This window comes from Capra hircus, chromosome 12, assembly GCF_001704415.2.
Source record: "Capra hircus breed San Clemente chromosome 12, ASM170441v1, whole genome shotgun sequence".
Lineage (NCBI taxonomy): Eukaryota > Metazoa > Chordata > Mammalia > Artiodactyla > Bovidae > Capra > Capra hircus.
In genome coordinates this window covers 70,439,810-70,464,000 of record NC_030819.1, presented here as the reverse complement: position 1 = coordinate 70,464,000, position 24,191 = coordinate 70,439,810, and the positions used below count along the sequence as shown (strand labels likewise).

Below are 24,191 nucleotides of genomic sequence, written 5' to 3'. Positions count from 1 at the left end.
TGAATTAAATTTGCTGGAGTAAGTGTAATTTTTAATTTGCCAAACTACACTTGTTTGTTTGGCAAACAATATTTTTTTTTTTTCCTGACAAACTATACTATTGCCAAGTAGTAGTATATTGCCAGATATACTCAGAATTTGATTATATTAATATTTATATTAATATAATTATATTATAATTTTATAATATCGCCAAACTATACTCAGAAATTTTGGGGGCTTCCCTGGTGGTTCAGACAGTAAAGAATCTATCTGCAACATGGGAGACCTCAGTTCAATCCCTGGGTCAGGAAGATTCCCTGGAGAAGGGAATGGCAACCCAATCCAGTATTCTTGCGTGGAGAATTCCATGGACACAGGAGCCTGGCGGGCTACAGTCCATGGGGTCACAAAGAGTCAGACATGACTAAGAGACCACACTTCCACTTTTATACTCAGAAACAGATTTACCAAAGTAAACTTCCACTTGATAATATTAGTATTTTTCACTTCTTCCAGTATGATGGGTGAAGACTATTATCTCTCTATCTTCACCAGTATTCACCTATAGTAAAGCTGAGCATTTACTGGCCATTTCTATTTCCACTATGAATTACATATTCAATTTTTTTATTTTTTGCCCATTTTTCAACTGAACTCCTTATGTATTTGCGGAAGTTCATTATATGTTAATACAGTGTTTTTACTATATGCTTACACATGACACATGTCAAATATTTTCTTTTGTGATCTGTTTTTAATAGATGACGTCTATGTTTAGTTAGGTACAAAATTTTAAATCCTTATACAATCAAATCTTTTATGGATTCTGCATTTTATGCTTATTTTAGGAGAATGTACATACCTCCAAGGTTTTCCAAATATATTCATACATTTTCTCTTCTACTACAATGGTGCTTTTGCTTTTTATATTACTGCATTGTTCTTTGTGATAAACAAATATGGTAAGTTTAGAGAACCAAACGAAAAATAAAGACTTGGGGAATGGGAGCTGGAAATACATAAAACAACTGGGGATAATCAAAAGTTTTATAGGTACATAAGAATCTATACTTGATCCTGTAGGCAATGGGAAATCAGAGAATTTTAAACAGGGGAGTGAAATGAACTAATTTATTCTTTTATAAGTTCACTCTAACTCAGAGAGTGAGAGAAGATATTTATAATATGTATACTGATTAAGAGATTTCATATTCAGACTATATAAAGAACGTGCTGTGTGCTTCAGTCACGTCCAACTCTTCGTGATCCTATGGACTATAGCCCGCCAGGCTCCTCTGTCCATGGGATTCTTCAAGCAAGAATACTGGAGTGGGTTGCCATTTTCTTCTCTAATATAAAGAAAATTCAACAATCAAAAAAAGCAGTTAACAATAAAGAAGTAGACAAAAGTCTATAGAGTTTACAAAACAGGTGGCACAGTGGCCAGTAAATTTGAGAAAATTGTCAACTTGTTACTCATTAAGGAAATGTACACTAAAACCACCACAGTAAGAAACAACCACCTATCTCTAGAATGATTATGATGAAAAAGGCAAAAATACCATAGAAAGGAGAACTAGTTTTGACCTGATATTATCTACTAAAGATGAACATATGTAGACTCAATGGCCCAACAATCCTACTCCCAAACATAAACTCAAGAGAAATGAGTACATGTTTATCAAAGGTATGATTAGGAGTAGCAACTTATTCAAAATAGCCCCAAACTAGAAATTAACCAAATGTTTATTGACAGAAAGATGAGTAAGTTATAGTATACTCATACAATGAACTACTATATACCAATAAGAATTAACGAACTATAACTATGTTCAAAAATCTCACATATTTTTTTGGCTAAGTACAGAAAGAGTACATGCTAAAGATTTCATTTATGTAGACTTCAAAAACAGACAAAACTAATCCATGTTGGTAAAAATCAAGACAGCAGGTACCTTCAGGAAGTGGAGGTTGGGAAAGTAGTGACTGAAAAAAGGGAGTACGAAGGGGCTTATGGGAGACGAGTAATTTCCTATGTATTGATGAAGAACAGGCTGCTTACACAAGCCTGTTCTATTGGTAAAAATTCAGTAAGTTGTACAAATGAATCATGTACTCTTCTGAAAGTTATTATTATACTTTAATAAAAAGAAATATTTTGTGAAGATTAGTCTGGGGTTTAAGTGGAAAATGATTTAGGAGACAAGACTAACCTCAACACATGAGGTTAGAGAATTATTTGTAAAACACACTTATAGACAACAAATAAGTATCTTAAGAACTAGAATATTAGTACTAGTAATTTAGAGAAACAGGTGGTTTTGAAAGACACTCAACAGATAGAAATGTTTAAGATTTATGTTAAGTGTCTGGGTTGAGCAGAAGGAGACTCAACAATGACCCTTAGACTTTCGGGAAACCAGTAGGAAAACCGGTGCCTTTAAGATATGGAACTCAGGCAGAGATATCCAACTGGTAATGTACCAATTAAGAGCTCTACATATTGGAGTCATTAATATGTAGATGTTAATGATGCCCTGGGAGCATGATTTCATCTGGAGAGAAAAACTGAAAATGAGGGGGGAAAAAAAGTCTTGGGAAGTGGGAAGGAGAAACAACTAAAAGTTTTTAAAGCAGCTTCTAAAGACAAGTGGGTCTCAAAGAGCAGTATGAGGACTCCTTGAGATCCCCAAGGGAGATCAATTTCTGGAGTTCCAGAAGGTCAAAAGTATTTCCATAATTCTACACTATTTGCCTGGTTTACTCAATCTCTAGAGTATATTGGGGCTTTTTCCAGACGTCACATCATTAACAGACTGAATGCGGAAGCAGACACAAAAATCTAGGTATCTTTCATTAAGGTAGTTGAGAAGTTTACTTTAAGAAGTTAAAACGATTTGCAAAAACATTTAAAACATTGCCACCTCCTCCAATTTTTATTTTTGCTTTGCAAAGCATGGCTGTTTTCCATATAACTGTATGCTAGATTTATTACTGCCACTATTTAACAAATTAAAATTTAAAAATTTTCTCAGAACTAACTTCTAAAATGGAAACTACTGAAGCAGATAATCCACAAAATGAAAAGCTCTCGAGGGTCCTTAAAAAGAGTGAAAAGTGTCCTGAGACCGAAATGTTTAAGAACTACTCATACAGACCAAACTTCTTCTGAGTCTAGCTAAAATTGCTATTTAGATTGAAAATGTAGAGGGTAAGCATATTAAATGAGGTCAGTCTCACTCTCTAACTCTATACTTCAATATTTCTTCAAACAGAAACTTTTAAACCATAGCAATTTATAATAATCAGAACCTATGAGTTTTAAAATCAAGAGAAAACCTAAGAAACAGACATGTGAATATTTTGCATATAAAAGTACTATAAAATACATTTACTTATCTTTTAAAAGAATTTTACATATAAAAGACTCTTGCAGTAAAAATCAGTTTAGTTTTTTTAAAGATGAGTTTAGAGCAAAGCATTGGGAAGGGATAGATAGTACACAAGGAGCCTCTGGAAGGACAAAGAGTTTGAATATGAAGACAGAAAACCCCACCAGTGATAGATGGATGCCAAGGGGAAACTGTTTCAAGAAGGAAGGTTATGGGATGTATCACATGCTGCAGAGGATTACAGGAGAAAGAGACAAGTATGTCTTCATTTATTTAGCAAAAAGGAGGTTATTGTGACTTTAAAGAGCAGTTTTAGTGAAGATGCGCATCAGAAGACGGAATAAACATGAAGTGAAAAGGTACAACTTAGCTGTAAAGTGGGAATAAACAAGGAAATGACTAAAAATAATATGGTGAAAAGAGAAAATGTGCCAAGATGGATCTTAAAGCTAAAAAAGGGAGTGTAAGATAAATAAGATTGCAGAGGTGGAAGGAAATCAGGGGACTCTAACCTCACGCAGAAGGAGGGAAGCCTCTTATTAAGAACAAGAAGGAAATAAAAAAAGTTTAGTGAATAAAAACTAGTTTACAGATGTGCTGGCAGGAAGCTGAAAGAGTCTGTGGATAAAGAGTTACATCACTTGTGTGTTATAAATAGCAAGTAGGAGAAAGGGGTTGGAAGGGTGGAGATTTAAGGAGAGGGTTTGAAAGAGCTACTATGAAAAAAGGAGCAAACTGACCTAGGCTTTTCTGAACCTTTAAAATATTCAACAATTAGCATGTACTACTGTAACGGAAATACAGAAATTTCTATTTTAAAAAATAAGCATCCAATGTCTTTCAGAATTTTTTTTCAAAACAATAATTAAAATGAAAAGGAACAATGCTGGGTGTCTTCAGTGTTAATCCCTTAGAATTGAGAAAAAGCCATTCAAATTTGAACAGTCAAGGTTTGGAATATTTACTGCTATTCTATAGGAGGTATTAGTATTACTTTTGAAATCCCAATGAACTAATAGAGAAGTTTCCTATTTGTTCTTAGAAACAACTTTTTAACAGACAATACTGTATAAAGATGGAATAGATTTCTTTCAAAAGTACTGATGTTCAAATTGCTAGAGCTAGTGGAGGTGATGGAATTCAAGCTGAGCTATTTCAAATCCTCAAAGATGATGATGTGAAAGTGCTGCACTCAATATGTCAGCAAATTTGGAAAACTCAGCAGTGGCCACAGGACTGGAAAAGGTCAGTTTCCATTCCAATCCCAAAGAAAGACAATGCCAAAGAATGCTCAAACTACCACACAATTGCACTCATCTCACACACTAGTAAAGTAATGCTCAAAATTCTCCAAGCCAGGCTTCAGCAACATGTGAACCATGAACTTCCAGATGCTCAAGGTGGGTTTAGAAAAGGCACAGGAACCAGAGATCAAATTGCCAACATCTGTTGGATTGTTGAAAAAACAAGAGAGTTCCAGAAAAACATCTATTTCTGCTTTACTGACTATGCCAAAGCCTTGGACTGTGTGGATCACAATAAACTGTGGAAAATTCTGAGAGAGATGGGAATCCCAGATCACCTGCCCTGCCTCCTGATAAATCTGTATGCAGGTTAGGAAGCAATAGTTAGAACTGGACATGGAACAACAGACTGGTTCCAAATAGGAAGAGGAGTATGTCAAGGCTGTATATTGTCACCCTGCTTATTTAACTTATATGCAGAGTACATCAGGAGAAATGCTGGGCTGGAGGAAGCACAAGCTGGAATCAAGATTGCTGGGAAAAATATCAATAATCTCAGATATGCAGATGATACCACCCTTATGGCAGAAAGTGAAGAAGAACTAAATGGCCTCTTGATGAAAGTGAAAAAGGAGAGTGAAAAAGTTGGCTTAAAGCTCAACATTCAGAAAACTAAGATCATGGCATCCGGTCCCATCACTTCATGGGAAATAGATGGGGAAACAGTGGAAACAGTTGCTGACTTCATTTTTCTGGGCTCTAAAATCACTTTAGATGGTGATTGCAGCCATGAAATTAAAAGACGCTTACTCCTTGGAAGGAAAATTAGGACCAACCTGGATAGCATATTAAAAAGCAGAGACATCACTTTGTCAACAAAGGTCTGTCTAGTCAAGGCTATGGTTTTTCCAGTGGTCATGTATGGATGTGAACGCTGGACTATAAAAGAAAGCTGAGTGCTGAAGGATTGATGCTTTTGAACCGTGATGTTGGAGAAGACTCTTGAGAGTCCCTTGGACTGCAAGGAGATCCAACCAGTCCATCCTAAAGGAGATCAGTCCTGGGTGTTCATTGGAAGGAACGATGTTCGAGATGAAAGTCCAATACTTTGGCCACCTGATGTGAAGAGCTGACTCATTGGAAAAGACCTTGATGCTGGGGAAGATTGAGGGCAGGAGGAGAAGGGGACGACAGAGGATTAGATAGTTGGATGGCATCACCAACTCAATGGACATGGGTTTGGGTGGACGCCAAGAGTTGGTGACGAACAGGGAGGCCTGGCGTGCTGCAGTTCATGGGGTCACAAAGAGTCGGACACGACTGAGTGACTGAACTGAACTGAACTCTTAAGGTACTTTTCAAGTCTGTAAGTTTTCAGGGATATTTCTTAAATATTGTAGTAAATAGTTTAGGCTTGCAGTCTCTTTGCTGTCACACATATTCAACTCATCTACCGCAGCTCAAAAGGCACAGAAAATACGTAACCAACAGACATGGCTGTTCTCCAATAAAATTCTACTGCAAAAACAGGTGGTTGGCCCACAAGGTATAATTTTCTAGCCCCTGGTCTAAGTTTTTGGCTATCTGATGAGGAAGGAAGTTACATTCTTAAAGTCTACTATACTTTGACAAGTATAGTAGAGTAACAAAGCTGAATTACTGAAATAATTATATAAATTATATTAAAATGCCCAGTATATCTACAGATGTGAGTTCCTTCTCTCTGTATTTGGTAGTGTGAGACTACAGTGCTCAACTTGTAGATCACAAAAGAAGAGAAGACAGAACACTCATGGTATGGGAAATAAATGCTTATTTCTTAAAAGACAATGACTTAAAGGTGATTTTCCTAATTTTTCATGAACAAATCCCCCAGTTATCATCTGATATCACTTTCTTGAAAGATGAAATCCAATAATTTCTTGGAAATAATCTTCCTAGGTCTTTAAGGTTTAAAAATCTCACTTTTAATATTTTACGCAAAACAATAAACATAAATTTCAATTCTCTTAAACCTTGATACTGAGAAACTTAAAGATTGACAAGTGCAATAAATTTCAAAGTACTATGATACTGAACAGGTAAGTTCTAGAGAGAACAGCTTTCTTGGCTTTTATTCAGCTACATGCCATTTCTTGCCTTATAACTCAGTAAGACACACAAGTCAATTAGATTCTGAAACAATAGGGAGATCATGGCTGGAAAGTGTTTGAAGCCCACAGAAAAACCTACGAAGTGAACAATCAATATACTGACTACATAAACAAAGATTTTTGAAACTCACCATCTCTATTAGTTTCCCATTCTACATTTTCTTCTTCACTTTCTGGGGTTCTCTCCTTAGTGATTTTTATGTCTTCCTTTTCCCTATGTCTCCCTCTTGAAGATTCTTTCTAAAAAGTACATACATACATACATATGGGTTATTACATTTATAAAAACTGTTAAGAGTTAGTTACTATAATACAGAGCATTTCTAACTTCATCTTTGTTTCATTAAAGAATCAGTTTTGCAAACACTCATCCACTAAGCGGAGGAAGTAACAAATTCTAGAGTATCATCACAATGAAAAGACTGTACTATTATCTATTTTACTAAAAAATGGCAAATGTATGAAGTTTAAGTTTTTAAGAGATACAATGAAAATCAAATACTTTAATACGCATTTGGTAGTACACTACATATTCAGTTTCTACACGAACATTACAGGGGTAAAGTTTAAAATGGATAAAATACAACAGGAGGAACTGTGATTATATTTTAAAACAACTAGAAAAAGGTTACACTGTTCACAGTAGATTCTCAAAAATAACTGCTGATCCAGGATGCGTTATATATCACTAACAAATGAGCATTTAAAGACACCTAAAGGTAAATCCAAACTTAACTAATAATTTTATAAATGCCTTAAAAGAAGGGATTTTCCCTATTTTGGTGTGGTAACTACAATATTTAGAAAAGTTATCTTTATATTGTGGAGAAGGAAATGGCAACCCACTCGAGCATTCTTGCCCAAAAGCAAAAAAGTTTAACATTTTATTTCAGGTATAACAGTAGCCTATACACAAAGCAGGATAATAATAATTCAGCTTGTAAAATTTAATGAGATATCCTACTATATAAGATGAAAACTCTAAACCTCATTTCACTAAGTGGAAAGAAAACATAACCTGTGTCATGGAATTCTTACCTTCCCACCACAGTGTCTCACTTTTATTAACACTAAATCTTGACTATGAAAGACACTAATACACAAGGATATTAAGTGCTGAAAGTTCTTTCCAGGCATTACCAGACATAAAATTTGGCTGCTTACAACATAAATTAACTTATCTTTGTCTTATTTTTAAAGAACTCTAGTATATAACTGCCTGAAATTTTACTTATTTAGGTAGGAAGTCATGTTTTAAGAATTACTTGCTAAATGACATATAGTTGCTGATACAACAGAGGCTGACAAATATTAAAAGACTATATAATAGAACCAGTCATGACAAAATGGTGACAGATCAAAAAAAGAAAAGGAAAAAATAAGTGCACTCCTATTGGTACATGAGACAAAAAGAGGAAAAAGGAGGAAAAGGAACACCATCTATTTTTACTCTTAAAATATATTCTGTGAAATATCAATGAAGAATTATTCTATATGCCATGCAACTTTTGAATGTTCTGTGAATTAAACCCACATACAAATGTGTGTGTATATACATATATTTATATAAATATTTAATAACATTTACCCTACATATTGAAATTATACAATTTTTGCTTTCCAATATGGCTCTAATACTGTCCCCAGAGATCACATATAACTATTACTAAGTACTAGTGTTGGAGAAGCCAATGGCACCCCACTCCAGTACTCTTGCCTGGAAAATCCCATGGATGGAGGAGCCTGGTAGGCTGCAGTCCATGGGGTCGCTAACAGTCAGACATGACTGAGCAACTTCACTTTCACTTTTCACTTTCATGCATTAGAGAAGGAAATAGCAACCCACTCCAGTGTTCTTGCCTGGAGAATCCCTGGGAAGGCGGAGCCCAGTGGGCTGCCGTCTATGGAGTTGCACAGTCGGACACAACTGAAGCGACTTAGCAGCAGCAGCAGCAGCAAGTACTAGTGTAGGCTTCAATATGTGGTGGAATTTCAAGTTAGGAGATATGCTTTTGCCTAAAACTTTGTCACTATCTCACCTCAAATCAAAATCCTATGGACAGAGGAGCTTGGTGGGCTACAGTCCACGGGGTCATAAAGAGTTGGACATGACTGATCAATTGAGCACACCTCAAATCATAACAGAGGAAACAATTCTGATAACACCTAAGGCTCAGGTCATCTTTTAAAATGTTGTATTTCCTCATTTTTTCCTCTTCAAACAACAGTGTATAACTTGTTAGGCATGTGGTTTGTCAACTTACTGCTCTTAAATGCAAATATTTTAATTACAAGTACGACCATTTGATTATTATGTATTCTAAACTAATCATTCTGGAACATGTACATGTTGAAATATTTGTTAAAGAACCACAATATTTTAGCCAATACCCATGAGATGAGATATTTTATGAATTCAGAATTATTTGGATTTCAAAATATATTAAGTAACAATGCCAACAGGGTCTGGAGTAGCAACCTGTGATCAAACATTCAGTTATTTTTGCAGCAAAACATATGAATTCACCAACTGGATAAAGGCTATATAATAAGCTCATCAATTAAGATCTGGTTTTGCTGCCAAATAAGTCTTTACCTAATTTAGGAAAAATGTTTCGTTTAATAAAACTCTTTTACATTTCAGAAATGCAGTAAATAATTGTGAACTTTTACTTTCACTTTATGAAGGCTATGTGTCGCTCAGTCGTGTCCAACTCTTTGCAACTCCATGGACTGTGCATAGCCTGCCAGGATCCTCTGTCCACAGGATTTTCCAGGCAAGAATGCTGGAGTGGGTTGCCATCTCCCTCTCCAGGGGATCTTCCCAATCCAGGGATCAAACACAGGTCTCCTGCATTGCAGGCAGATTCTTAACCCACTGAGTTATCACGGAAGCCCCATCAAAACAAAGCCTAGAAATAGGGTAAACTTCAGGGCTGGGTAAAGTAGTGATACACTTAAGTAGTAATACACTGAAATCCTTGGAGATCAAATTTTCTTATTGTTTTTCTCCTTTCTCACAATGCTGCTATTCCTATTGTTGACTTCACATGAAGGCCCATTTCTTTTACCACAAGGACAAGCAATCTAGATTCACCCAGTACGTGCCTTTCTCCAATCAAAAAATAATGCTTTCTTTCAGTCTAAGTAAGCCAACTTCAGTCACATGGCCACATCTGAATCAATAATTGATAAAGATAACCACCACCAGCTAAATGAATTAGACCTGGATCCTAAGTCAACTGAATTAGCAAGGGGAATGGGATTGTTATGACTAGGTTAGGCCAATGAGGGTCCAGCAGTGAATCTGGGGTCAATTCCCCAAACAGCAATGCAGCTTCAAAACAAAAAAGCGAATGGATTCTAGGAAGTTCAAGGTTATTTACACTATACCTTTGGAACTACACTTTACCTCCTCAAAGTACTGTACAATGCAACACTTTTGAGAGGGCTCTTGAGAGTCCCTTGGACAGCAAGGAGATCAAACCAGTCAATCCTAAAGGAAATCAACCCTGAATATTCATTGAAGGACTGATGTTGAAGCTGAAGCTCCAAATACTTTGGCCACCTGATGCAAACAGCTGACTCACTGGAAAAGACCCTTAAGCTGGGAAAGATTGAAGGCGCGAAGAGAAGGGGATGACACAGAGAGTAAGATGGCTGGATGGCATCCCCGACTCAATAGACATGTTAAACTCCAGGAGATGGTGAAGGACAGGGAAGTCTGGCATGCTGCATAAGTTTATGGGGTTGCAAAGAGTCGGACATGACTGATGGACTGACTGACCAGCAACACTTCTGACAACCACAGAGGACATAAAAGTAAAAAATTATACTTTCCAACCTACTAAAGATTTTCTTTGCTCACCTTTACTAATGCATTTTGGACCCTCATTCTAAGGCCATTTTCCATCTTCCTGATGTATATCCTTTTAGAAATTATGTAATCAAAGTTTCCTGGTAATCAACACCCTCAATTTTACCAAAAATTTTCTTTATTATATCCTCATTCTTGAAAAAGCTTCTCTGGGCAAATAACTGTGAGTTCACATATTCATCTCAGCTTTGAAAAAATCATTCCACTGTATTTTGGCTTCCACTGTTGTTATTGATGTTGTCCATCTATTTGTAGAAAGATCTGTCTTTTATCTCTAGGTGTTTCCAATATTTTCTCTATGCCTCTCATGTTCTGCAGTTATAATACTCTACTTGATGATATGTATCGTGCTTTCAATAGCTGCAGGCATATGTCTCATCAATTATGGAAAATTCTCAGCCACTATTTCTTTCAACATTGCCTTTCCCATATTCTATTCCCCACCCCCAAAGGATTCCAATTAGATGCACATTAGATTTACTAAGTTTTTACCTGCAATTATGAGTTTCTTGTATATTTTTTTATAACCTTGTCTTTATAGGCTACATTCTGCATAAACTCTTCAACACCACTTTCTAACTCACCAATTCTCTCTTGGAGATTATGGGTCTCACCTTAAGGTTTTCAAACCTTTTCAGTTGGGACACTTTTGACCAAGGCTGAAAACTTTAATGAACAATGCTTCATTGTGGCTTTTTGGCCTGAACACGAGCCCAACAACTTAGCTCAGTATATAGCTTTTAGGAAACATATAACTGACATTCTGAAATTTTAAAATGATTCACAGATGTGCGATTTTGGATTATTTCAACATTATAGAAAGATGGAGAGCAAAGAAACTTAGATCTACATTTAGGAAACTATATTTTGTTTGTACTATACTGAAGAAAAATCTCATAATAGGGTTATCAGAGGTTTTCTTTTATGAAGAAAAAGGAAACCTAGCTTGTCTCAGAATAAGCAGCATCACAAATAAATAAGATTATAAACTTCAAAAACCATTCAACAGATAACAAAGATCAGGTCATCTTCAAACACCACATTTTAAAAATACAAAGAGGAGAAGACAATTATTAATATCTTTGTATCTATGTACCTAATAATATTGCACTGAACAGTACAAACTACAGGAAACAGGGAGAGAGCTAGAGAGCTCTAAGAGCTACTAAGATACTTTAAAAGGCATTCTCAGGGTTCCAGTTCAAGATGGCAGAGGAGAACGATGTGGGCTTATATCCCCCTGTGGGAGGACCAAAATCACAGCAAGCTGTTGAACAACCATTGAGAGGAGGATGCTGGAACCCACCAAAAAATGATACCCCAAAGTATATGAAGTCTAAAGACAAAGAAGCTGCAATGAGATGGTAGGAGGGGCACCAACATGATAAAATAAAATCCCATACCCACCAGGTGGGCAACCCACAATCTGCAGAACAATAATACCTAAGAAATTCTCCCACCGTTGTCAAGGTTCTGAGCCCCATGTCAGGCTTCCCAGCCCAGGGATCTGGCAAAAGGACAGGGAATCTCCAGGGAATCTGACTTTAAAGGTCAGTGGAATGTGCTTACAGGATTTCCACAGGACTGGGGAAAACAGAGACTCTGCTCTTGGAGGGCAACACAAACAAAATAATGTGTGCATCAAGACCCAGATGAAAGGAGCAGTGATCCCACAAGAGGCTGAACCAGATCTACCTGCTAGTCCTGGCGTCTCCTGTGGAGGCGTGCAGCAGTGGATGCTCGCCACGAGCACAGGGGCACTGGCAGCGGTTCTGGAAGAGGTCCCTTTGCGTAAGTCCTCTTGGAGGTGGCCATCACGTCTAAAACAGAGCCTCTAGATTCCAGGGCTGGGTCACCTCAGGCTAAACAACTAACAAGGAGGGAGCGCAACCCCACCCATCAGCTCAGTTCAGTGGCTCAGTCGTCCGACTCTGCGAGCCCATGGATGCAGCACACCAGGCCTCCCTGTCCATCACCAACTCCCGCAGCCAACTCAAGCCCATGTCCATCGAGTGGGTGATGCCATCCAACCATCCCATCCTCTGTCACCCGCTTCTCCTCCTGCCTTCAGTCTTTCCCAGCATCAGGGTTTTCTCCAATGAGTCAGTTCTTCACATCAAGTGGCCAAAGTATTGAGTTTCAGCTTAAGCATCAGTCTTTCCAATAAATATTCAGGACTGATTTCCTTTAGGATTGACTGGTTTATCTCCTTGCTGTCCGAGGGACTCTCAAGAGTCTTCTCCAACACCACAGTTCAAAAGCATCAATTTTTTGGCACTCGGCTTTCTTTACGGTCCAACTCTCACATCCATAGATGACTACTGGAAAAACCATAGCTTTGATTATACAGACCTTTGTTGGTAAAGTAATGTCTCTGCTTTTTAATATGCTGTCTAGGTTTGTCACAGCTTTTACTGAGCATGGCCCTGCCCATCAGAACAAGACCCAGTTTTCCCCACCACCAGTCCCCCTATCAGGACTCTTATACAAGCCTCCTAGTCATCCCCTCGGCCGCTGCTCCTGACCTCGGGCTTGGGGTAGCTCCTCTTGGCCGCTGCCCTGACCTTGGACGTGGGGTAGCTCAAACTACCACACAACTGCACACATCTCACACGTTAGTAAAGTGATGCTTAAAATTCTCCAAGCCAGGCTTCAATGCTGCTCCAAGCCAGCAATACATGAACCGTGAAATTCCAGATGTTCAAGCTGGTTTTAGAAAAGGCAGAGAAACCAGAGATCAAATTGCCAACATCCGCTGGATCATGGAAAAAGCAAGAGAGTTCTGGAAAAACATTTATTTCTGCTTTATTGACAATGCCAAAGCCTTTGACTGTGTGGATCACAATAAACTGTGGAAAATTCTGAAAGAGACGGGAATACCAGACTACCTGACCTGCCTCTTGAGAAACTTATATGCAGGTCAAGAACCAACAGTGAGAACTGGACATGGAACAACAGACTGGTTCCAAATAGGAGGAGTATGAAAAGGCTGTATATTGTCACCCTGCTTATTTAACTTATATGCATAGTACATCATGAGAAACACTGGGCTGGATGAAGCACAAGCTGGAATCACAATTGCCGGGAGAAATATCAATAACCTCAGATACGCAGATAACACCACCCTTATAGCAGAAAGTGAAGAGGAACTAAAAAGCCTCTTGATGAAAGTGAAAGAGGAGAGTGAAAAAGTTGGCTTAAAGCTCAACATTCAGAAAACGAAGATCATGGCATCGGGTCCCATCACTTCATGGCAAACAGATGGGGAAACAGTGGCTGACTTTATTTTTGGGGGCTCCAAAATCACTGCAGATGGTGATTGCAGCCATGAAATTAAAAGATGCTTACTCCTTGGAAGGAAAGTTATGACCAATCTAGATAGCATATTGAAAAGCAGAGACATTACTTTGCCAACAAAGGTCTGTCTAGTCAAGGCTATGGTTTTTCCAGTGGTCATGTATGGATATGAGAGTTGGACTGTGAAGAAAGCTGAGCGCAGAAGAATTGACGCTTTTGAACTGTGGTGTTGGAGAAGACTCTTGAGAGTCCCTTGGACTGCAAGGAGATCCAACCAGTCCACCCTAAAGGTGATCAGTCCTGGGTGTTCACTGGAAGGAATGATGTTCAAGATGAAACTCCAATACTTTGGCCACCTGATGCAAAGAGCTGACTCATTGGAAAAGACCCTGATGCTGGGAAAGATTGAAGGCAGGAGGAGAAGGGGATGACAGAGGATGAGATGGTTGGATGGCATCACCAACTCAATGGACATGGGTCTGGGTGGACTCTGGGAGTTGGTGATGGACAGGGAGGCCTGGCGTGCTGCAGTTTATGGGGTCGCAAAGAGTCGGACATGACTGAGTGACTGAACTGAACTGAGTCTCATCCACCAAGAGGGCAGAGAGAAGAAGAACCACCCAACCCCACAGAGAATAGAAACAAAACCACATCACAGGAAGTTAACCAGGATGAAAAAGCAGAGGGTTTTGTCCCAGGTGAAGGGACAAGATAAAACCTCAGAAAAATAACCAACTGAAGTGGTGACAGGCAACCTTCCAGAAAAAGAATTCAGAATAGTTACAGGGTATATGATTCAGGATCTCAGAAAAAGAATAGAGACAAAGATTTAGAAGATGCAAGAAGTGTTAACTAGAGAACGAGACAAACTAAGGAACAAACAGAGATGTACAATACACTAGAAGGAATTAATAGCAGAACTTATGCAGAAGAATGCATTAGTGACCTGGAGGACAGAATAGTAGAAATCACTGTCACAGAACAGAATATAGAAAAAAGAATGAAGAAAAAAAAAGAAGAAGACAGCCTAAGAGACCTCTGGGACAATATTAAACAAATCAACATCCACATCATAGGGGTTCCAGAAGGAGAAAAGAGAGAATGGACTTGAGAAAATATTTGAAGAGATAACAGCTGAAAACTTCCTTAACATGGGAAAGAAAATAGTCAACCAAGTACAGGAAAAGCAGAGTCCCAGGCAGGATAAACACAAGGAGGAACATACCAAGACACACAGTAATCAAAATGATGGAAATTAAACAAAGAGATAAAATATTAAAAGCAAAGGGGAAAAATGACAAATAACATACAAGCGAACTCCCATAAAGCTATCAGCTGATTCCTCAACAGAAATTCTACAAGCCAGAAGGGATTGGCATGGAATATATTTAAAGTGATGAAAGGGAAGAACCTACAACCAATAATACTCTACCCAGCAAGACGCTCATTCAGATTTGATGGAGAAATCAAAAGCTTTCCAGACAAGCAAAAGTTAAGCAAATTCAGCAATACCAAACCAGGTTTACAACAAATACTAAAGGAACTTCTCTAGGCAGGAACCACAAGAGAAGGAAAAGACCTATACAAAATCTTCTAAAACAATTAAGAAAATGTTAATAGGATAATTTCCTGAACTACAAATGGAATAAATTCACCAACCAAAAGACACAGACTGGCTGGGTGGATGAGAACATGTGCATGTATGCACTTCTATTTACCACATCACTCTACTTAACCCCTCAAATTGTATGTATGTATTTTATATTATTAGGTTAATCATGTTTCCATTATGGCTTGCAATTGTAATTATTTTTTTTTTGTCTGCCTATTGACTGTGAAAACTGATAAACATCTTTAAGCATTAAAAAAAAAGACAGCCTCAAACCAAGATAGATCAAGCAAAGATATGAAAAATACAGGAGATCCAAACAACAAATGTTTCAGATGTAATTTAGTACTTGAAAGACAAAAAGCATAAAATATACCTTTATTTTAACAAAGGAAATTCAGAAAAATTGACCATATCTTAGGCCACAAAGTAAACCTCATGAAATCCAAAATACAAAAAGCAATAATATAGAAGTTATTTTTTTTAATTAAAAGAATATACACATAAAACAAAAAGCTCTCAAATCTGAAAAAATTTAAATATGTCATTAAGCAATTATTGGACCATAGATGAAATACAAACCTAAAGATGAGACTTCCTTAAAAAGAATGACAATAAAAGCATAATACATGAGACGCATGGAATTCAGCTGAAATAGTTATCAGAAAAATGGTTACATTAAGTACTTGTGTATGTGTATATATATACATATGAAAATAAATGCTCAACCAATTCAAAAAAGAGATAAACTTAACCAAAGAAGGAACTAATAAAAGAGAAATAAATGTGTTAGAAAAGAGAAAGAATATATAAATCCAAAAGCTTACTCTGAAAATAAACTACCAACTAACCTAATGAAGAAAATAGGGAGAAAATCACAAGTATTCAAAATCCTCTGACAATGTGAAAACAATTATCAGAAAAGAGAAAAAGGAAAAATGTGACTTCACACAACTCTATGCAAACTAGTTTAAAAATCTATTCAAAATACACAATTTGCTAAAAAAAAAATATTTAACAAAACTGACTTAAGGATCAAAAGTCTATTCATTTCCATTGGACAAATAAATTCTTAAAAATAAAGAACTTCTTCATACAATAGTACCAGACTCAGGTGGTTTCACATAGGAATTCTACCAAATCTTTCAAGGGCAAAAAAATCACAATACCACTTAAGATATTATAGAGTAACTACTATGTATAAAACAGATAGCTAATGAGAACCTCCTGTATAGCACAGGCAACTCTACTCAGTGCTGTGGTAACCTAAACAGGATGGAAATCCAAAAAAGAGGGGCTATATGTACAGGCTTCCCCAGTGGCTCGGCTGGTAAAGAATCTACCTGCAATGCAGGAGACCTGGGTTTGATCCCTGGGTTGGGAAGATCCCCTGGAGAAGGGAATGAATGGCTACCCACTCCAGTATTCTCACTTGGAGAATTCCATGGACTATATAGTCCATGGGTGGGATCACAAAGAGTCGGACGTGACTAAGCAACTCTCATTCTCATACATACAGCTAATTCACTTTGCTGTACAGCAGAAACTAAAACAACACTGTAAAGCAGCTTAAGTAGAATACACACTATTCTCAAGCTCACAAAGAATACTCGCCAACATGGGCCACATTCTGGACCATAAAACAAACTTTTAAAAGAATAAAAATCATATAATGTCTAATCTCAAACCACAATGGAATTAAACTTAAAATCAATAACAGAAAGATGGCTGGATAATCCCAAAATATGTGGAGATTAAACAAAACACTTCTACCTAACACATGGGTCAAAGAAGAAATCTCAAGAGAAAATTCAAAATATTTTAAACTAAATGAAAATACAATTCAATTTCTCTAAATTTGTGGGGTGAAGTGAAAACTGTTTCGAGAGACATTTATAGCACTGAATTCATATAGTAGAAATGAAGAGAGTTCTAAAACCAATAATCTAAGTTTCTACCTTAGAAAACTATAAAAAGAGCAACTGAAATCTAAAGTAGAAGAAAAATAACAAGTAGCGGAAAAATCAATGAAGCTGAAAACAGGACGTCAACAGGAAAGAAAAAAATCAACAAAATCAAAATCAGTTCTTTGAAAAGATCAAGTTTTTACACAAGCGAAGAAAAAAAGAAGAGAAAAATTACCAACATCAGAAACAAAAGAGACATTAATACAGAGTCCAAGGATATTTAAGAATAAAGCAATACTATAAACAATACTATGCCCACAAATTTGATAACCTAGATGAAATGGACTAATTACTTGAAAGACATAATCTGCCAAAACACACACGTCAAGCATAAACAATCTGAATAGAATTATATCTATTAAAGAAACTGAGTTAATAAAAAATAATCTTTCAAAACCTAAAGCACCAAGCCCATATGGGTTCATGTGTGAATTCCATCAAGCATTTAAGAAAGAAATTATACCAATTCTCTACAATTTCTTCCAGAAGACAGAAGCAGAGGGAATACCTTCTGAATTATCCTAAGGCCAGCATTAGTATCTAAGTATTTGATACCAAAACCAGATGACAACATAACAACAACAAAAAAACTCACACAATTATTTCTCACGGACATCAATGCAAAAACCCTAAACATATTAGCAAAATATAAGCAAAAGAAATTCAACAACATATAGAAATAATTATGGTGCTAAGTCACTTCAGTCGTGTCCGACTCTGTGCGACCCCATAGACGGCAGCCCACCAGGCTCCTCCGTCCCTGGGATTCTCCAGGCAAGAAGACTGGAGTGGGTTGCCATTTCCTTCTCCAGTGCATGAAAGTGAAAAGTGAAAGTGAATTCGCTCAGTCGTGTCCGACCCTCAGCGACCCCACGGACTGCAGCCCACCAGGCTCCTCCGTCCATGGATTTTCCAGGCAAAAGTACTGCAGTGGGGTGCCATTGCCTTCTATACCACAACCAAGTGAGATTTACACCAGATATGCAAGGGTGGTTCAACATTCAAAAATCAATCAAGGTAATTATAACATTAACAGACTAAAAAGAAAGAAAAGAAAAGATGACATGATCATATCAATAAACACAGAAAAATTATTTGACAAAATGCAACACTCACATTTGTGATTAAAAATTCTTAGCAAACTAAAAAGGGAACTTCTTCAACTTGATAAAGAACATCTATACAGAACCTACAGTTACCATTATATTTAATGGTGAGAAGTCTTCTTCCAATAGGATTGCTAACAAGAGGATATTAAGGAACAAAAGGCTGTTTCTCTCACCATTCCTTTTCATCATCATAATGGAAGTCCTAGCTTTCATGCATTGGAGAAGGAAATGGCAACCCACTCCAGTGTTCTTGCCTGGAGAATCCCAGGGATGGGGGAGCCTGGTGGGCTGCTGTCTATGGGGTCGCACAGAGTCGGACACGACTGAAGCAACTTAGCAGCAATAGCAGCAGCAGCTAATGCAATAAAAGAAAAAAGTATACAGATTGAGAAGGAAAAAATACATGTCTTTGTTCACAGATGACATGACTGTCTATGTAGAAAGAATCAACAAATCTGTGGGTTGCTCTGGATAGCACAGATATTTTAAGAATATTAATTCTTCCAATCCATGAGTACAGTATATCTTTCCATTTGTGTTGTCTTCAATTCCTTTCATCAATGTCTTAACAGTTTTCAGTGTACAGATCTTTTACTTCCCTGGTTAAATTTATTTCTGTGTATTTTAATCTTTGTGATCAGCTGTAAATAGGTTTTTAATTTCTCTAATAGATCATTATTAGTGTATAGAAATGCTACAGATTTCTGTATTCATATCCTGCAACTTTGCTGAATTCATTTATTAGTTCTAACGGCTTTCTGATGGATCTTTAGGGTTTTCTATATACACTACCATGTCACCTGCAAATAGTCAGGTATATGTGTGTGTACATATGTTGGTATATTTAAGTGGCAGGATAATCCAATCATTTAGTTTCTAGGTTATCGATAGAGAAAAAATAGAGAGGTCAAGAAGATAAAAGGTAGACTTTTCTGAATGTAACCCATTCCGTAGATTTAACTGTGAAACCACGAGGTCCTCATCAGAGCAGTAGGAATCAGTCTTATAACTTTGAAACCATGGAAATGTTCTACATATTTAACAAGCAAAATTTTAAAAAACCCTAAAACTAGAATCAAAAAGTAATGAATCAACTCAACCACATCATATTTGTGGTTTAACCACACAGACTGCTCAAGTGGCTTAAAATACAATAAGGTGCACTTTGCTGTACAGCAGAAACACACTGTAAATTAATAAAAATTAATTAAAAAAAAAACAATAATCTGACTATCTATCCCTAACAAACTCCTGGCAGGAAGATCCCCTGGAGAAGGGATAGGCTACTCACACCAGTATTCTTGGGCTTTCCTGGTGACTCAGATGCTAAAGAATCCACCTGTAATGCAAAAGACCTGGGTTGGATACCTGAGTTGGGAAGATCCCCTAGAGGAGGGCATGGCAACCCACTCCAGAATTCTTGCCAGAAAAATTCCCATGGGCAGAGGAGCCTTGTCAGGCTATAGTCCATGGGTCGCAAAGAGTCAGACACTACTGAGTGACTAAGCACAGCATCCCTAACATCAATTTCACAGATATTTCCCTCGTGGGTTATAGTCCAAGAACTACAAAGATCTTAAACTGTTCTAAGTAATCATGTTATTAGTAATACTATTGTTAATTATTCTGGAACTATTAAAAAGTAAGATAATGCAACTGAATGTCAACAGGGACTAAAATTTTCAGCACAGAAGTGATACAACAATAAAAATGAAAGAATTAGGTAAAAGCCTTTCAATTCTAAATTTGAATTATTTGAATTCATGCTTGTTTGCATGTTTTTAAAGAGTACTTTAAAAAAGTACTTGTACTTTTGTACTTCCCAGTTGAAATACAATGAAAAGGCCTAAAAAATGACTAAGTTAGTGGTTTCCAAGTGGTCCTGAAATACCATCTCCCATGAAGAACCTGGACTATAGCGGAAAATGGCTGACTGAATAGAGGGTATAAAATACACAAAATCAGCTGCGGACACCTTAACAGAAACAAAGAAACTATCAAGGACTACTGAAGCTGTGTCAATATAAGGCAGGGTATAGTAATAATTGGACTTCATCAAAATTAAAAGATATCTTAAAAGACATGACCAAGAAAGCGAAAAAGCAAGTCACAATACTGGGAAACAGCGCCCTTGGTTGCTCAGCTGGGAAAGAACCTGCCTGCTAAGGCAGAAGACACAAGAGACGCGAGTTCCATCCCTGAGTAAGGAAGATTCCCCTGGAGAAAGACACAGCAACCTGCTCCAGTATTCTTGCCTGGAAAATCCCATGGACTGAGGAGCCTGGTGGTGGAGTCAGGCAGAGTCAGACACAACTGAGTGCACATACACACACACATACCAGGAAAATATATCTGCAATACATGTATCTTCCATGGACTTCCCTCGTGGCTCAGACAGTAAAGCGTCTGTCTACAATGTGGAAGACCCGGGTTCAGTCCCTGGGTTGGGAAGATTCCCTGGAGAAGGAAATGGCAATCCACTCCAGTACTATTGCCTGGAAAATCCAATGGACAGGGGAGCCTGGTAGGCTACAGTCCACGGGGTTGCAAAGAGTCGGACACGAGTGAGCGACTTCATTTTCACTTTCATATCTTCCATATGACTGGTGACATTCAGAACACATAAGAACCATAAATCTGTAATAAGACAAACAGCACAACTTATAAGCAAAAGATGTAAACAGACACTTCACAAAAAAATAGGCAATAAACACATGAAAAGATGCTCAACATCACTAAACACAGAGAAATGCATAACCACTAGATACCCAGCAGAACAATATCAAGTGTTGGCCAAAAGGTAGAGCAACTGAAACTCCCATACACTGCGGGCTGAGATGTAAAATGAAATAACCATTAGGGGAAACTATCTGGCAGTTTCTTATAAAGCTAAAAGTACACATAACATAAGACTCGGCAATTCCACTTCTAGGTATTTACCCACAGAAAACATACATCCACACAAAGACCTGTACACAAATGTTAACAGGAGCTTTATTCATAATAGCCAAAAACTAGAAAACAACTCCAAGTATCCATCAACTGGGGAATGGATAAACAAATTCTGATTGTTTATCCATTTGTCCTATTTTATCTGTATAATAGAACACCAGTGCACAATAAAAGGAATAAACTATTGACACAAACTACAACATGGCTGCATTTCAAAGCATTATGCTAAAAGAACCAAGATACAAGAATATATAACATCTGACTCCACCTAATGAGAGATCAGAGGTTGTCAGGAGCCTGGTTTGGGAGGAAACTAACTCGAAAAGGACATGAAGATAGGTTCTGGAGCTGATGGAAATGCTCTGTGTCTTGACTGTGGTGGTGGTTACACCAGTGTGTACATCTGACAAGACTCAAATGGTACACTTTAAATACATTTTATTCTTTGCAAATTATTCACAGTAAACTTTTTAAGAGCTCAGGATCTAATACCAAGACCTCCCAAGCTAAGGAAGGAACATTTGAGAAAAAAAAAAAAAAAAGAGAGAAAAAAGAATAAAAGAATAGTAGCAGTCTTAGATTAAGTCAGAGACATCAATAAGAACTCATGTTTAGCTCAATACAGATAAAGACTGTTACTAGTAATATTTACAGATATATGGATATACATCAGTTAGTATACACACCTATTCTTTGCTCTGTCAGCTGAGAGGGCCTAAAAGAAACACCAATCCAGCAGGAACAAGCACACCTAGCACCCAGATTTTTTGCTCTCTTCTAGCCATCAGAGAAAAACCCTGTGCTACCAATACAAAGAGGCCCACATGGACACTGAAGATGCCAGCTGACTGCCAGCATCCACAGCCAGACATGTGGGTACAGAAACTTTCCAATGATTCCCACCTCCAGCATTTTAGTACTTTCCTGAGGTTACAGACATAAAGGAAGAGGTAATTGTGCCTACTGTATCCTTTCTTATTTCCTGACAGAATTCATGAACAGAATAAATGGTTGTCTTACACCAAGGTTTGCTAACTAAAACTCCTTTTAATGCTATCAAAAAATGTATTTGCAGATCATGCAAGACTAAAAACATACTAATTTTTTATATAAAATGAATGTTTTTATCTACACTTAAAAATCATCATAATCATCCCTGTACTATACATTATCAGTCTTCAGTTCAGTTGCTCAGTATTGTCCAACTCTTTGCGACCCCATGGACTGCAGCCAGGCCTCCCTGTCCATCAGCAATTCCTGGAGCTTGCTCAAACTCATGCCCATTGAGTTGGTGATGTCATCCAATCATCTCATCCTCTGTCATCCCCTTCTCCTCCTGCCTTCAATCTTTCCCAGCATTAGGGTCTTTTCAAATGAGTCAGTTCTTTGCATCAGGTGGCCAAAGTATTGGAGCTTCAGCATCAGTCCTTCCAATGAATATTCAGGACCAATTTCCTTTAGGAGGGACTGGTTGGATGTCCCTGCAGTCCAAGGGACTCTCAAGAGTCTTCTCCAACACCACAGCTCAAAAGCATCAATTCTTCGGCGCTCAGCTTTCTTTATAGTCCAACTCTCACATCCATACATGACTACTGGAAGAACCATAGCTGTGACTAGACAGACCTTTGTTGGCAAAGTAATGTCTCTGCTTTTTAATAGCTGTCTAGGTTGGTCATAACTTTCCTTCCAAGGAGCAAGAGTCTATTTCATGGCTGCAATCACCATCTGCAGTGATTTTGGAGCCCCCCAAAAAATAATGTCTCTCACTGCTTCATTGTCTCTCCATCTATTTGCCATGAAGTGATGGGACCAGATGCCATGATCTTAAAGATTTTGGAATGTTGAGTTTTAAGCCAACTTTTTCACTCTCCTCTTTCACTTTCATCAAGAGGCTCCAGGTGGTCTATACTGTATCTCCACTTATACCCTTATCCTTCTCTTCTAAACATTTTCCTTTGAAATAAACAACACTACTCACCCATTCTACTTAATCCTATAGATTCACTTCTCAAATTTTTAATTTGATGACTCTCTACTCTTCCTGTTTTACATTTACTGTGCTTCATTCTTTTCAAAGAATTTTCACATGTATGTAAATTCCAAAGAATTTTCACATACATGCAGTTATAGTTATGTTCTCACTATAACTTGTGACATATTGGTGCAGGTATCTTTATTTCAAAGATAAAAAGCAAAGCCAAGAGACTACTTAAGAATAGTTATAAAACTTTAATTACCCTTTGTGACTTAAAGTCCTCCACTATATGAGTCAGCTTTCTATAACAGATCTAGTCCTACATTCTTCCTTAGTCAGCGAAACTTCTTTCTCATCTAGCCAGATGTATCAAGATGCAGAAAAAGAACAAGGAAATTTTTTTAGGTGATGAGGGGATGGGAATGGGGAACAGGAATGAACTGTGTGGGGGGCTGTGAAGCAAAACTAATAATTCTGTGTACATTCTGGGAGGTACAGATCCCAGAGATAGAAAACTTCACATTAGAAATGCACATCTTAATCATCAACAAATGCTCAAATATTCCTCCTGACTCTATAACAGAATTTGGCTTTCAAAGCTATTTATCTTTGTATTCGAATTACATAAAATAAC

At 37.4% G+C, this 24,191-nt stretch overlaps 1 protein-coding gene across 6 annotated transcripts in view; it reads right to left on the bottom strand.

The window, feature by feature from the left end:
- The window catches only part of ZC3H13 (zinc finger CCCH-type containing 13), a 98,472-nt gene that overhangs the window by 60,453 nt on the left and 13,828 nt on the right, over positions 1 to 24,191 (bottom strand). For 4 of the 6 annotated variants that reach the window (XM_018056760.1, XM_018056761.1, XM_018056763.1 and 1 more), the window contains one exon: positions 6,903 to 7,011. In XM_018056760.1, the coding sequence (XP_017912249.1) occupies positions 6,903 to 7,011 (109 nt within the window). Of the gene's footprint in view, positions 1 to 6,902; positions 7,012 to 18,803; positions 18,823 to 20,969; positions 21,009 to 24,191 lie in introns of those variants that run through there. The other 2 variants (XM_018056762.1, XM_013968206.2) reach the window with 2 other exon arrangements.